This window comes from Oncorhynchus kisutch, linkage group LG22 (assembly GCF_002021735.2).
Source record: "Oncorhynchus kisutch isolate 150728-3 linkage group LG22, Okis_V2, whole genome shotgun sequence".
NCBI lineage: Eukaryota > Metazoa > Chordata > Actinopteri > Salmoniformes > Salmonidae > Oncorhynchus > Oncorhynchus kisutch.
Genome location: NC_034195.2, coordinates 55,271,640 through 55,288,560, shown reverse-complemented (window position 1 = coordinate 55,288,560; position 16,921 = coordinate 55,271,640). Strand labels below are relative to the sequence as shown.

General features: G+C 49.0%; 1 protein-coding gene across 1 annotated transcript in view; it reads right to left on the bottom strand.

The window, feature by feature from the left end:
* LOC109879455 (potassium voltage-gated channel subfamily C member 1) overlaps positions 1-16,921 on the bottom strand; it is an 88,382-nt gene that overhangs the window by 62,475 nt on the left and 8,986 nt on the right. The window contains exon 2 of the mRNA XM_031801557.1: positions 167-1,151. Within this exon, the coding sequence (XP_031657417.1) occupies positions 167-1,151 (985 nt within the window). The remainder of the gene's footprint in view (positions 1-166; positions 1,152-16,921) is intronic.

Genomic DNA, 16,921 nt, shown 5'->3' with positions numbered 1-16,921 from the left:
CAGTGAGAGAGACAGTGAGAGAGACAGTGAGACAGACAGCGAGACAGACAGCGAGACAGACAGCGAGACGAACAGCTGAACAATAGGATGTTGCAGGAGAGTTTGACTACAGAGAAGAGAAGAAATGAAGAGGGAAGGAGAGGAGAGAAAAGAAGAGATTTCTCACCTGGAAACTTTACTTTGAAGACGTCATCGTGTGTCATAGTAATGTTTTGAGCCAGAGCCAAAACGGGGTGGACTAATTTCGGGCTTTCAGGAAGGAGCGGTGCTTTATGGGGCGTTGGAGGAGAGTTGATGCTGGACTTATAGTAGTTGGGTGATCCTGGTTGGGGTGCTCGCGGGATATGCTTGTTCTTCTTCTTTGGTAGCTTCTGCTTCGCCATGGCCAAGGAGTAATACATTCCAAAGTTGTTGACGATCACGGGGACGGGCATGGCGATGGTCAGTACACCCGACAGGGCGCACAGCGCTCCGACAAGCATACCCGACCACGTCTGGGGGTACATGTCGCCGTAACCAAGGGTCGTCATGGTAACGACGGCCCACCAGAATCCGATGGGGATGTTCTTGAAGTGCGTGTGCTCGCTGGCGCGCGGGTCGGTCGGATCCGCTCCCATCCGTTCGGCGTAGTAGATCATCGTGGCGAATATGAGGACTCCGAGTGCGAGGAAGATGATGAGGAGTAGGAACTCATTGGTGCTTGCTCGTAACGTGTGACCCAGAACCCTCAGGCCCACGAAGTGACGGGTCAGCTTGAAGATACGCAGGATCCTGACGAACCTCACCACCCTCAGGAACCCCAGAACATCCTTAGCCGCTTTAGACGATAGCCCACTCAGCCCGACCTCCAGGTAGAATGGTAAGATAGCCACGAAGTCGATAACGTTCAGAGCTTTCTTCATGAACTCCATCTTGTCCGGACAGAATATGACTCTCATCATGAACTCAAAGGTAAACCAGACCACGCAGACGCCCTCGATATAGGTGAGATAGACCACCGTCTCCGTCTCCTGGTACACATGCTCCACCGTCACGTTGTCCACCAGCTCCAGCTCGGTGCGGTTCACGATGGGGTTGAAGAATTCGTGGGTCTCCAGACAGAAGGTGGAGATGGACACGAGGATGAAGAACAGAGAGGCCAGGGCTATCCACTGTGGAGGGAGAGAGGGGAGGAGAGAGAGGAGGGAAATGGAGAGGAGGACAGAGAGAAAGAGAGAGAGAGTGAAAAGGGGAGAGAGTAATGGGGGAGGGAGAGAGTGGGATAGGGAGAGGGGAGAGGGTAGGAGTGGGGAGAGGGTAGGAGTGGGGAGAGGGGAGGAGAGGAGAGGAGTGGGGAGGAGAGGGGAGGGGAGAAGAGTGGTATTGGAGAGCAGAGGAGTGGAGAGAGGGGAGGAGAGAGGACGAGAGGGGAGGGGAGGAGAGAGGAGGGGAGGAAAGGGAGAAGTGGAGAGAGGGGAGAAGTGGAGAGAGGGGAGGGGAGGAGAGAGGAAAGGGGAGGAGTGGAGAGAAGGGAGGGGAGGAGAGAGTTTGGGATTTAGTGAATGATTTGACCCAAATACAATGCTTTTATTTTTTTAAATATTTAGGACTAACATTTCTTGCCACCCATTCTGAGTCATTTCTGAGTAGCTGGCTGCCTTGACAGGAACTAATGGGGATCCATAATAAACCCCAGGAAGAGTAGCTGCTGCCTTGACAGGAACTAATGGGGATCCATAATAAACCCCAGGAAGAGTAGCTGCTGCCTTGACAGGAACTAATGGGGATCCATAATAAACCCCCAGGAAGAGTAGCTGCTGCCTTGGCAGGAACTAATGGGGATCCATAATAAACCCCAGGAAGAGTAGCTGCTGCCTTGACAGGAACTAATGGGGATCCATAATAAACCCCAGGAAGAATAGCTGCTGGCTTGGCAGGAACTAATGGGGATCCATAATAAACCCCAGGAAGGGTAGCTGCTGCCTTGGCAGGAACTAATGGGGATCCATAATAAACCCCCAGGAAGAGTAGCTGCTGCCTTGACAGGAACTAATGGGGATCCATAATAAACCCCAGGAAGAGTAGCTGCTGCCTTGACAGGAACTAATGGGGATCCATAATAAACCCCAGGAAGAATAGCTGCTGCCTTGGCAGGAACTAATGGGGATCCATAATAAACCCCAGGAAGGGTAGCTGCTGCCTTGGCAGGAACTAATGGGGATCCATAATAAACCCCAGGAAGAGTAGCTGCTGCCTTGGCAGGAACTAATGGGTATCCATGATAAATATATATACAGGATATTTTGTGTGAAGTGAGGGCTCTTTCTAGGTTTATTAGCACCCTTTCCATTTTTTACGATCCCATGATCCATGTCTAACTGATGAAAGAGTCGTTGCAGGTCTCTTTGCTGAAGTCGCATTTTACTTTGAATGGTAGTTTGCGTGACCTCAGCTCAGCCTATCACAAAACCAATGTCGGCACATCTTAGTAGGGGGGCCGGCCGTTGCCCACTGATCAACCAAAGGCCCTTTATAGATTAGTATAACAGAGAAATTGCACAAAAATCTTTTTGATCTTAAAATGTTCATGGGCCCCCGGCCCAAACTTTGTCCGCCCCCTCTGACATTCGCCAGAATTTCCAGATGGCTCCCTAGTCGATGGGCCCTGGTCGATGGGCCCTGGTCGATGGGCCCTGGTCGATGGGCCCTAGTCAATGGGCCCTGGTCGATGGGCCCTGGTCGATGGGCCCTGGTCGATGGGCCCTGGTCGATGGGCCCTGGTCGATGGGCCCTAGTTAAAAGGAATGAACTATAGAAGGCAATACGGTGCCATTTGGAATGCAGATGTAGAGGTTTACTGTGATGGTAAAGGCAGCCTATTAGTATGGGCAGAGTGATCTTCTACAGTAGCACGGCCCCTCCATGTCCACAGTACAGTGGAGCCCAAGGTCACAGTGATGTATGGTGTCGGGGACAGCAGTCACACGACACACAGTAGGACTGAAAAGACTCCATCTAAGTCACAACAACAGACAAACACAGTCTGCTTAAACTAATAACACGCAAACAATGATATGTTTTCATGTCTTTATTAAACACACCGTGTAAACATTCACAGTGCAGGGTGGGAAAAGATTTAATAACTGGTTGACCCTCCTTTGGCAGCAATAACCTCAACCAAACCAAACGTTTTCTGTAGTTGCGGTTCAGAACTGCACAACGGTCAGGAGGAATTTTGGACCATTCCTCTTTACAAAATGTTTCATTTCAGCAATATTCTTGTGATGTCTGATGTGAACCGCTCTCTTGAGGTCATGCCACAGCATCTCAATCAGGTTGAGGTCAGGACTCTGACTGGGCCACTCCAGAAGACGTATTTTCTTCTGTTGAAGCCATTCTGTTGTTGATTTACTTCTGTGTTTTGGGTCGTTTCCTGTTGCGTCACCCAACTTCTGTTGAGCTTCAATTGGCAGACAGATAGCCTTACATTCTCCTGCAAAATGTCTTGATAAACTTGGGAAATCATTTTCCCGTCGATGATAGCAAGCTGTCCAGGCCCTGAGGCAGCAAAGCAGCCCTAAACCATGATGCTCCCTCCACCATACTTTACAGTTGGGATGAGGTTTTGATGTTGGTGTGCTGTGCCTTTTTTTCATAGTGATGCGTGTTCCTTCCAAACGACTCAACTGTAGTTTCATCTGTCCACAGTCATCTTTGCAGGACGGCCACTCCTAGGGAGAGTAGCAACAGTGCTGAACTTTAGAGACAATTTGTCTTACCGTGGACTGATGAACGTCAAGGCTATTAGAGATACTTTTGTAGTCCTTTCCAGCTTTATGCAAGTCAACAATTCTTAATCTCTGAGATCTCTTTTGTTCAAGGATTGGTTCTCATCAGGCAATGCTTCCTGTGAACAGCAAACTAACATTTTGAGAGTGTTTTTTATACGGCAAGGTAGCTCTAACCAACATCTCCAATCTCGTCTCATTGGTTGGACTCCAGGTTAGCTGACTCCTGACTCCAATTAGCTTTTGGAGAAGTCATTAGCCTAGGGGGGTTCACATACATTTCCCAACCTACACTGTGAATTTTTTAATGATGTATTCAATATAAACAGGAAAAATACAATAATTTGTGTGATAATAGTTTAAGCAGACTGTGTTTGTCTATTGTTGTGACTTAGATGAAGGTCAGATCAAATGTTATGGCCAATTTATGCAGAAATCCAGGTAATTCCAAAGGGTTCACATACTGTTTCTTGCCACTGTGTGTCTCCTCCTCACTAGGCTACCTGCCGCCCCGTGCTATGGGGTGGCAGGAAGCCTAGTGGTTAGAGCGTTGGGCTAGTAACCGAAAGGTTGCTAGATCGAATCCCCGAGCTGACAAGATAAAAAAACATGTTGTTTTGTCCCCCGAACAAGGCAGTTAACCCACAGTTCCTAGGCCGTCATTGTAAATAAGAATTTGTTCTTAACTGACTTGCCTGGTTAAAATGAAAAAAAGGTCTCCTCCTCATATGTCTGTCAATAAATCTAATATGGAAGGAGAGTGACACTCCACTGCCGAAATGAAAGACACTAAGAAAGAGGTTGTTGTTACAGTAGAACCAAACACAAGCATCATCGTAAGGAGACAGAGTAGCTCTCAGGTTGTCATCTTGATAACACGACCTTGTCGCCAAGGACTCTGTTAGACGGGGTAAGTGGGGAGAACCCACTGCTAAATAAATTAGTTAGGTTCTCAAGGGTTTTGACTAGAGTGTTGACAACTACTGACGTTAGTGACTTTTTCATACCAGCTTAGTAGAAATTTCGCAAAAGGTTAGGAGAATTAGGTTAAGGTTAGGTTAAGGTTACCTAAAATTCTCTCCTCCTAACCTTCTACGAAAGTCACTTCTGTTCATAGCTGTGCTCCATCTAGTCACAACCGTTTTCTAGTACAGTAGTTAGTCTCACGTCACCATACTGCCAAGTTTAGTTCATTAACTCGTGCAAGAAGCCAGCTAGAATCAAAGCTATAGGTTATTTTAAGATTGTATTTTTCCAGCCGGAGAGTGAGGTTACAAAATTATATTCTTACAAGAGCAACAGAAAATCATTTATACACTAAGCCACGTGTTTTACACAGTGAGCTGCAGAAGTACATTCATCCTTTGTACCCGTAAGATATGGGTTCAAATACTGTTTGGGGAAAAAATAGAATACTTTAGCCGAGCTCGATTGAGTATGTGTAAAGGAACTAATAGAGTAATCACAAAAGTGCAAACCCCTCCCATCTGGCACTCCAAACAGGCTAAAGCAAGCGCTCAACGTCTTTGAAAGACTTCAGATAGATAGTATTTGAACCCAGACCTAGTACTCACAGAGACATGTCTATGCTTGTACCAACCAGCCAGTCAGGCAGACTAATGGAATGAATTATACATCTGGGAGGGGTGTGTGTGTGTGTGTGTGTGTGTGTGTGTGTGTGTGTGTGTGTGTGTGTGTGTGTGTGTGTGTGTGTGTGTGTGTGTGTGTGTGTGTGTGTGTGTGTGTGTGTGTGTGTGTGTGTTGCTAAGTGAGAGAAGTCTGGGTATGATTGAAGCTCGGAGTTAATGCAACACACACAGACACACATACTGTACACACACACACATACTGTACACACACACACACATACTGTACACACACACACATGGTACACACACACACATACTGTACACAACACACACATACTGTACACACACACACTCAGTCTTCAGACCTTAAAGAGAATGCATAGTAGAAAGAGTAGGTAGGTGGTCAGTGGGGTTTTTCCTGGGAGAGAGCAGGCTGGGCAGGTAACAGGTTGGCTACAGCAGAGCTGGGCAGGTAACAGGTTGGCTACAGCAGAGCTGGGCAGGTAACAGGTTGGCTACAGCAGAGCTGGGCAGGTAACAGGTTGGCTACAGCAGAGCTGGGCAGGTAACAGGTTGGCTACAGCAGAGCTGGGCAGGTAACAGGTTGGCTACAGCAGAGCTGGGCAGGTAACAGGTTGGCTACAGCAGAGCTGGGGAGGTAACAGGTTGGCTACAGCAGAGCTGGGCAGGTAACAGGTTGGCTACAGCAGAGCTGGGCAGGTAACAGGTTGGCTACAGCAGAGCTGGGCAGGTAACAGGTTGGCTACAGCAGAGCTGGGCAGGTAACATGTTGGCTACAGCAGAGCTGGGCAGGTAACAGGTTGGCTACAGCAGAGCTGGGCAGGTAACAGGTTGGCTACAGCAGAGCTGGGCAGGTAACAGGTTGGCTACAGCAGAGCTGGGCAGGTAACAGGTTGGCTACAGCAGAGCTGGGCAGGTAACAGGTTGGCTACAGCAGAGCTGGGCAGGTAACATGTTGGCTACAGCAGAGCTGGGCAGGTAACAGGTTGGCTACAGCAGAGCTGGGCAGGTAACAGGTTGGCTACAGCAGAGCTGGGCAGGTAACAGGTTGGCTACAGCAGAGCTATACCTGAGTTTTGTTTAAGGCAAACAGTTGCTGCAGGAAGAGTTTATTTCTTATTCTTTGTCAACGTCCTGGACCAATTAGTCTTGCATATGTTAATATTGTAAATAAAAGCCTCTAAGATAGGTGAGCACCAGAACATCCTGTCTGTCTCCTCACCGTCCGTTCCGCCTCTTTGTGTACATAACATCCTGTCTGTCTCCTCACCGTCCGTTCCGCCTCTTCAGGTACAGAACATCCTGTCTGTCTCCTCACCGTCCGTTCCACCTCTTCAGGTACATAACATCCTGTCTGTCTCCTCACCGTCCGTTCCACCTCTTCAGGTACATAACATCCTGTCTGTCTCCTCACTGTCCGTTCCACCTCTTCAGGTACATAACATCCTGTCTGTCTCCTCACTGTCCGTTCCGCCTCTTCAGGTACATAACATCCTGTCTGTCTCCTCACCGTCCGTTCCACCTCTTCAGGTACAGAACATCCTGTCTGTCTCCTCACTGTCCGTTCCACCTCTTCGGGTACAGAACATCCTGTCTGTCTCCTCACCGTCCGTTCCGCCTCTTTGTGTACATAACATCCTGTCTGTCTCCTCACTGTCCGTTCCACCTCTTCAGGTACATAACATCCTGTCTGTCTCCTCACCGTCCGTTCCGCCTCTTTGTGTACATAACATCCTGTCTGTCTCCTCACCGTCCGTTCCACCTCTTCAGGTACATAACATCCTGTCTGTCTCCTCACTGTCCGTTCCACCTCTTCAGGTACATAACATCCTGTCTGTCTCCTCACCGTCCGTTCCACCTCTTCAGGTACATAACATCCTGTCTGTCTCCTCACTGTCCGTTCCACCTCTTCAGGTACATAACATCCTGTCTGTCTCCTCACCGTCCGTTCCGCCTCTTTGTGTACATAACATCCTGTCTGTCTCCTCACTGTCCGTTCCACCTCTTCAGGTACATAACATCCTGTCTGTCTCCTCACTGTCCGTTCCGCCTCTTCGGGTACATAACATCCTGTCTGTCTCCTCACTGTCCGTTCCACCTCTTCAGGTACATAACATCCTGTCTGTCTCCTCACTGTCCGTTCCGCCTCTTCAGGTACATAACATCCTGTCTGTCTCCTCACCGTCCGTTCCGCCTCTTTGTGTACATAACATCCTGTCTGTCTCCTCACCGTCCGTTCCGCCTCTTTGTGTACATAACATCCTGTCTGTCTCCTCACCGTCCGTTCCACCTCTTCAGGTACATAACATCCTGTCTGTCTCCTCACCGTCCGTTCCGCCTCTTTGTGTACATAACATCCTGTCTGTCTCCTCACCGTCCGTTCCGCCTCTTTGTGTACATAACATCCTGTCTGTCTCCTCACTGTCCGTTCCACCTCTTCAGGTACATAACATCCTGTCTGTCTCCTCACTGTCCGTTCCACCTCTTCAGGTACATAACATCCTGTCTGTCTCCTCACTGTCCGTTCCACCTCTTCAGGTACATAACATCCTGTCTGTCTCCTCACTGTCCGTTCCACCTCTTCAGGTACATAACATCCTGTCTGTCTCCTCACTGTCCGTTCCACCTCTTCAGGTACATAACATCCTGTCTGTCTCCTCACTGTCCGTTCCGCCTCTTCGGGTACAGAACATCCTGTCTGTCTCCTCACCGTCCGTTCCGCCTCTTTGTGTACATAACATCCTGTCTGTCTCCTCACTGTCCGTTCCACCTCTTCAGGTACATAACATCCTGTCTGTCTCCTCACCGTCCGTTCCGCCTCTTTGTGTACATAACATCCTGTCTGTCTCCTCACTGTCCGTTCCACCTCTTCAGGTACATAACATCCTGTCTGTCTCCTCACCGTCCGTTCCGCCTCTTTGTGTACATAACATCCTGTCTGTCTCCTCACCGTCCGTTCCGCCTCTTTGTGTACAGAACATCCTGTCTGTCTCCTCACCGTCCGTTCCACCTCTTCAGGTACAGAACATCCTGTCTGTCTCCTCACCGTCCGTTCCGCCTCTTCGGGTACAGAACATCCTGTCTGTCTCCTCACCGTCCGTTCCGCCTCTTTGTGTACATAACATCCTGTCTGTCTCCTCACTGTCCGTTCCGCCTCTTCGGGTACATAACATCCTGTCTGTCTCCTCACTGTCCGTTCCGCCTCTTCGGGTACAGAACATCCTGTCTGTCTCCTCACTGTCCGTTCCACCTCTTCAGGTACATAACATCCTGTCTGTCTCCTCACTGTCCGTTCCACCTCTTCAGGTACATAACATCCTGTCTGTCTCCTCACCGTCCGTTCCGCCTCTTTGTGTACATAACATCCTGTCTGTCTCCTCACTGTCCGTTCCACCTCTTCAGGTACATAACATCCTGTCTGTCTCCTCACTGTCCGTTCCACCTCTTCAGGTACATAACATCCTGTCTGTCTCCTCACTGTCCGTTCCACCTCTTCAGGTACATAACATCCTGTCTGTCTCCTCACTGTCCGTTCCACCTCTTCAGGTACATAACATCCTGTCTGTCTCCTCACTGTCCGTTCCACCTCTTCAGGTACATAACATCCTGTCTGTCTCCTCACTGTCCGTTCCGCCTCTTCGGGTACAGAACATCCTGTCTGTCTCCTCACCGTCCGTTCCGCCTCTTTGTGTACATAACATCCTGTCTGTCTCCTCACTGTCCGTTCCACCTCTTCAGGTACATAACATCCTGTCTGTCTCCTCACCGTCCGTTCCGCCTCTTTGTGTACATAACATCCTGTCTGTCTCCTCACTGTCCGTTCCACCTCTTCAGGTACATAACATCCTGTCTGTCTCCTCACCGTCCGTTCCGCCTCTTTGTGTACATAACATCCTGTCTGTCTCCTCACCGTCCGTTCCGCCTCTTTGTGTACAGAACATCCTGTCTGTCTCCTCACCGTCCGTTCCACCTCTTCAGGTACAGAACATCCTGTCTGTCTCCTCACCGTCCGTTCCGCCTCTTCGGGTACAGAACATCCTGTCTGTCTCCTCACCGTCCGTTCCGCCTCTTTGTGTACATAACATCCTGTCTGTCTCCTCACTGTCCGTTCCGCCTCTTCGGGTACATAACATCCTGTCTGTCTCCTCACTGTCCGTTCCGCCTCTTCGGGTACAGAACATCCTGTCTGTCTCCTCACTGTCCGTTCCACCTCTTCAGGTACATAACATCCTGTCTGTCTCCTCACTGTCCGTTCCACCTCTTCAGGTACATAACATCCTGTCTGTCTCCTCACCGTCCGTTCCGCCTCTTTGTGTACATAACATCCTGTCTGTCTCCTCACTGTCCGTTCCACCTCTTCAGGTACATAACATCCTGTCTGTCTCCTCACCGTCCGTTCCGCCTCTTTGTGTACATAACATCCTGTCTGTCTCCTCACCGTCCGTTCCGCCTCTTTGTGTACAGAACATCCTGTCTGTCTCCTCACCGTCCGTTCCACCTCTTCAGGTACAGAACATCCTGTCTGTCTCCTCACCGTCCGTTCCGCCTCTTCGGGTACAGAACATCCTGTCTGTCTCCTCACCGTCCGTTCCGCCTCTTTGTGTACATAACATCCTGTCTGTCTCCTCACTGTCCGTTCCGCCTCTTCGGGTACATAACATCCTGTCTGTCTCCTCACTGTCCGTTCCGCCTCTTCGGGTACAGAACATCCTGTCTGTCTCCTCACTGTCCGTTCCACCTCTTCAGGTACATAACATCCTGTCTGTCTCCTCACCGTCCGTTCCACCTCTTCAGGTACATAACATCCTGTCTGTCTCCTCACTGTCCGTTCCACCTCTTCAGGTACATAACATCCTGTCTGTCTCCTCACTGTCCGTTCCACCTCTTCAGGTACATAACATCCTGTCTGTCTCCTCACTGTCCGTTCCGCCTCTTCGGGTACAGAACATCCTGTCTGTCTCCTCACCGTCCGTTCCGCCTCTTTGTGTACATAACATCCTGTCTGTCTCCTCACTGTCCGTTCCACCTCTTCAGGTACATAACATCCTGTCTGTCTCCTCACCGTCCGTTCCGCCTCTTTGTGTACATAACATCCTGTCTGTCTCCTCACTGTCCGTTCCACCTCTTCAGGTACATAACATCCTGTCTGTCTCCTCACTGTCCGTTCCGCCTCTTTGTGTACATAACATCCTGTCTGTCTCCTCACCGTCCGTTCCACCTCTTCAGGTACATAACATCCTGTCTGTCTCCTCACCGTCCGTTCCGCCTCTTTGTGTACATAACATCCTGTCTGTCTCCTCACTGTCCGTTCCACCTCTTCAGGTACATAACATCCTGTCTGTCTCCTCACCGTCCGTTCCGCCTCTTTGTGTACATAACATCCTGTCTGTCTCCTCACTGTCCGTTCCACCTCTTCAGGTACATAACATCCTGTCTGTCTCCTCACTGTCCGTTCCGCCTCTTCGGGTACAGAACATCCTGTCTGTCTCCTCACCGTCCGTTCCGCCTCTTTGTGTACATAACATCCTGTCTGTCTCCTCACTGTCCGTTCCACCTCTTCAGGTACATAACATCCTGTCTGTCTCCTCACCGTCCGTTCCGCCTCTTTGTGTACATAACATCCTGTCTGTCTCCTCACTGTCCGTTCCACCTCTTCAGGTACATAACATCCTGTCTGTCTCCTCACCGTCCGTTCCGCCTCTTTGTGTACATAACATCCTGTCTGTCTCCTCACTGTCCGTTCCACCTCTTCAGGTACATAACATCCTGTCTGTCTCCTCACCGTCCGTTCCGCCTCTTTGTGTACATAACATCCTGTCTGTCTCCTCACTGTCCGTTCCACCTCTTCAGGTACATAACATCCTGTCTGTCTCCTCACTGTCCGTTCCGCCTCTTCGGGTACAGAACATCCTGTCTGTCTCCTCACCGTCCGTTCCGCCTCTTTGTGTACATAACATCCTGTCTGTCTCCTCACTGTCCGTTCCACCTCTTCAGGTACATAACATCCTGTCTGTCTCCTCACCGTCCGTTCCGCCTCTTCGGGTACAGAACATCCTGTCTGTCTCCTCACCGTCCGTTCCGCCTCTTTGTGTACATAACATCCTGTCTGTCTCCTCACTGGGGGGCTGAGTTAAACATTTTGGGAACCACTGGCCTAAAGTGACATCCTATTCTTGTCTCCTTGTCTCCTTCCCCAATCAGTAGTGCTATGGAGGTATTTGACTGTTGAAAGATGCAATCGTCTAGGCATGGTTAATGTTGCTTTATCCTTCCCACGTGTTATCAGATAGGTGTGTAGAAGAAGGAGAAGAGGGGAAACCAGCCGGATCCCTCATCAACTTATCTTTGCACGAACAGTCAAGTTAGTACTCAATCACAACATCAGCTAAAATGAAGCCCCTTGGTCTTCTGCCCTCTAAACAACTGAAGCCCTCTTCATTACCGTAGACTAGATTACATTTTCAGTTCTGATTCATGTGTAACTCCACGTATCTGCTATTTGTGTTTCCAGCTAAGACCCGCCATATGTTCCCTGATTTAAGAGGTGATGACCCCTCCACTACCAGTGTCAACTCTCCTCCTGACATGAACTGAAGCCATGTACCGTGTGCCCTCATCCATTGGAGCATTGAATGCTTCCTCTTCAAGCACTGTGAGTAGCCCAGCCAATGTTATTTCATTACTGTGTGAACAGTCAATGAAAATTCACTAACACAATCACATTATTACACATCAATGAGATTTTACTCCCTGCTTGGACTAAATCATTCATTCATAGCTGTGTTGTCTAACTGTGTCGGGTATTGTTTTAGTTTTTTTGTGTTTCCAGTGAAATCCTGTCCTGACCTCAGCGGAAGATTTGAGCTCTTCAGCAACACCCTCCAGCCACGATGAGCCTATCATGTCCTGAAGTCAAGCCTCTGACGACATCAAGCCCTGTCCTGTCATGTCCTGAGGTCAAGCTTCTGAAGACATCAACCCCTGTCCTGTCGTGTCCTGAAGTCAAGCTTCTGAAGACATCAACCCCTGTCCTGTCATGTCTTCAAAAGCTTGATTTCAGGACATCAAGCCCTGTCCTGTTGTGTCCTGAAGTCAAGCCTACATCACTATAACCTGAGTACCGTGGATGGTTTACATCACTATAGCCTGAGTACCGTGGATGGTTTACATCACTATAGCCTGAGTACCGTGGATGGTTTATATCACTATAGCCTGAGTACCGTGGATGGTTTACATCACTATAGCCTGAGTACCGTGGATGGTTTACATCACTATAGCCTGAGTACCGTGGATGGTTTACATCACTATAGCCTGAGTACCGTGGATGGTTTACATCACTATAGCCTGAGTACCGTGGATGGTTTACATCACTATAGCCTGAGTACCGTGGATGGTTTATATCGCTATAGCCTGAGTACCGTGGATGGTTTATATCACTATAGCCTGAGTACCGTGGATGGTTTACATCACTATAGCCTGAGTACCGTGGATGGTTTACATCACTATAGCCTGAGTACCATGGATGGTTTACATCACTATAGCCTGAGTACCGTGCTTCACTTCAACAGCTGATGAACATAGAAATAGAATAACCTGCATTCCAAAAGTCAACCTATTCCCAATATAGTGCACTACCCTATTCCCTATATAGTGTACTACTTTAAACCAGAGCCCTATAGAACCCTATTCCCTATATAGTGCACTACTTTAGACCAGAGCCCTATAGAACCCTATTCTCTATATAGTGCACTACTTTAGACCAGAGCCCTATAGAACCCTATTCCCTATGTAGTGCACTACTTTAGACCCGACCCCAAAAGAACCCTATTCCCTATATAGTGTACTACATTAGACCATAACCCTATTCCCTATATAGTGCACCACCCTATTCCCTATATAGTGCACGACTTTAGACCAGAACCCTGTAGAACCCTATTCCCCATATAATGCACTACTTTAGCCCAGAGCCCAAAATAACCCTATTCCCTATATAGTGCACTACTTTAGATCAGATTTGACTGGAATGGTCCACCATCAGAACTGAAACAAATCAGCCAGGCCCACCATCAGAACTGAAACAAATCAGCCAGGCCCACCATCAGAACTAAACCAAATCAGCCAGGTCCACCATCAGAACTGAAACAAATCAGCCAGGCCCACCATCAGAACTGAAACCAATCAGCCTGGTCCACCATCAGAACTGAAACAAATCAGCCAGGTCCACCATCAGAACTGAAACAAATCAGCCAGGTCCACCATCAGAACTGAAACAAATCAGCCAGGCCCACAATCAGAACTGAAACAAATCAGCCAGGCCCACCATCAGAACTGAAACAAATCAGCCAGGCCCACCATCAGAACTGAAACAAATCAGCCAGGTCCACCATCAGAACTGAAACAAATCAGCCAGGCCCACCATCAGAACTGAAACAAATCAGCCAGGCCCACAATCAGAACTGAAACAAATCAGCCAGGCCCACCATCAGAACTGAAACAAATCAGCCAGGCCCACCATCAGAACTGAAACAAATCAGCCAGGCCCACAATCAGAACAAAAAAATCAATGCATCTCCCCGACAATTATCAAAGATATCAGTCACCCCCCAAGAGACAAAGTACCATTTCAATCCTGAAACAGTCAACCACACACTTCCTCTGAAAGAAATTAGAAACAACCCATTAACAACCTTTTTGTTGACAAACATGTCACTCTGTGAAAGTGAACCCCTTTGGATCTGTACTGTTGTTCAAAGGCTTTTTCAATTTAAAGCGGGCCGTGCTCCTGTTTCTGAACAGTGGACTGGGTACAGCATAACCTGTAACACTATCCGTCCAATGATATCAAGGCTTCTTTCATCAGTCGCTTTCATTGTAGACTTCAGTTACATCCAAAATGGCAAACTATTCCCTATATATTGCATTCCTTTTCACCAGGGCTCTGTTCAAAAGTAGTGCACTGTATGGGGAATAGGGTGCTACAGTATTTGGGACAAGCCCTCATTCCCTGTGATGTCCTCCTGCCTCTCTGCCACAGACATAGAGGCTCAGTGCTAGCCTTCATTCTGCCACAGCCACAGAGGTTCAGTGCTAACAGAGGCTCAGTGCTAACAGAGGCTCAGTGCTAGCCCTCATTCTGCCACAGCCACAGAGGCTCAGTGCTAACCCTCATTCTGCCACAGCCACAGAGGCTCAGTGCTAGCCCTCACTCTGCCACAGCCACAGAGGTTCAGTGCTAACAGAGGCTCAGTGCTAACAGAGGCTCAGTGCTAGCCCTCATTCTGCCACAGCCACAGAGGCTCAGTGCTAACCCTCATTCTGCCACAGCCACAGAGGCTCAGTGCTAGCCCTCACTCTGCCACAGCCACAGAGGTTCAGTGCTAACAGAGGCTCAGTGCTAACAGAGGCTCAGTGCTAGCCCTCATTCTGCCACAGCCACAGAGGCTCAGTGCTAACCCTCATTCTGCCACAGCCACAGAGGCTCAGTGCTAGCCCTCACTCTGCCACAGCCACAGAGGTTCAGTGCTAACAGAGGCTCAGTGCTAACAGAGGCTCAGTGCTAGCCCTCATTCTGCCACAGCCACAGAGGCTCAGTGCTAACCCTCATTCTGCCACAGCCACAGAGGCTCAGTGCTAGCCCTCACTCTGCCACAGCCACAGAGGTTCAGTGCTAACAGAGGCTCAGTGCTAACAGAGGCTCAGTGCTAGCCCTCATTCTGCCACAGCCACAGAGGCTCAGTGCTAGCCCTCACTCTGCCGCAGCCACAGAGGCTCAGTGCTAGCCTTCATTCTGCCGCAGCCACAGAGTCTCAGTGCTAGCCCTCACTCTGCCACAGCCACAGAGGCTCAGTGCTAGCCCTCACTCTGCCACAGCCACAGAAGCTCATTGCTAACAGAGGCTCAGTGCTAGCCTTCATTCTGCCGCAGCCACAGAGGCTCAGTGCTAACCCATATAGTTTAGCTCGTAGACACATACAACCCCCTACGGATTTATTTGGGCAGTGAAGCTAAAACGTTTAATTTGGCATTTTGGATTTTTATATGAACTGACTGACTGCACAGAATGTCATCTTTTATCCGAGGGTATTTTCATACAGATTTTCATACAAATCTGTTTTAGCGTTTACAATTGAAAGCACTTTATGTATCTAGTCCTCCCCCCAACATCTCATTCCAAAATCATGGGCATTATTATGGAGTTGGTTCTCCCCTCGCCTCCACTCTTCTGGGAAGGCTTCCCACTATATGTAGGAACATTGCTGCTATAACAGCCTCCACTCTTCTGGGAAGGCTTTCCACTAGATGTAGGAACATTGCTTCTGAACAGCCTCCACTCTTCTGGGAAGGCTTTCCACTAGATGTTGGAACATTGGGGAGGTCGAACACTGATGTTGGGCGATGAGGCCTGGCTCGCAGTCGGCGTTCCATTTAATCCCAAAGGTGTTCGCATGGGGTTGAGGTGCACGGGGGGGGGCATTGTCATGCTGAAACAGGAAACGGTTTTCCTCAAACTGTTTCCACAAAGTCGGAAGCACAGAATTGTCTAGAATCTCATTGTATGCAAGGGGACCAAACCATGAAAAACAGCCTCACACCATTTTTACTCCTCCACCAAACTTTACAGTTGTCACTAAGCATTGTGGTAGGTTTCGTTCTCCTGGCATCCGCCAAACCCAGATTCGTCCGTCGGACAAACAGATGGTGAAGCGTGATTCATCACAACAGAGAACGTGTTTCTACTGCTTCAGAGTCCAATGGCGGCGAGCTTTATACCAATCCAGCCGACGCTTGGCATTGCGCATGTTGATCTTAGGCTTGTGTGCGGCTGCTTGGCCATGGAAACACATTTCACAAACAGTTCTTGTGCTGACGTTGCTTTCCATAGGCAGTTTGGAACTCTGTAGAGAGTGTTGCAACCGAGGACAGACGATTTTTACACGTTACTCGCTTCGGCACTCGGCAGTCCCGTTCTGTGAGCTTGTGTGGCCTACCACTTCGTGGCTGAGCCGTTGTTGCTCCTAGACGTTTCCACTTCACAATACCAGCACTTACAGTTGACCGGGGCAACTCTAGCAGGACAGAAATTTGACGAACTGACTTGTTGGAAAGGTGGCATCCTATGATGGTGCCACTTTGAAAGTCACTGAACTCTTCCGTATGGGCCATTCTACTGCCAATGTTTGTCAATGGAGATTACATGTCTGTGGGCTCGATTTTTAGACACCTGTCAGTTGTTTTGTCCTCTATGGTGACGATCAGGGTTGATCAGGGTTGTTTTGTCCACTATAGTGACGATCAGGGTTGTTTTGTCCTCCATAGTGACGATCAGGGTTGTTTTGTCCTCCATAGTGATGATCAGGGTTGTTTTGTCCTCCATAGTGACGATCAGGGTTGTTTTGTCCTCCATAGTGACGATCAGGGTTGTTTTGTCCTCCATAGTGATGATCAGGGTTTTTTTGTCCTCCATAGTGACGATCAGGGTTGTTTTGTCCTCCATAGTGATGATCAGGGATGTTTTGTCCACTATGGTGACGATCAGGGTTGATC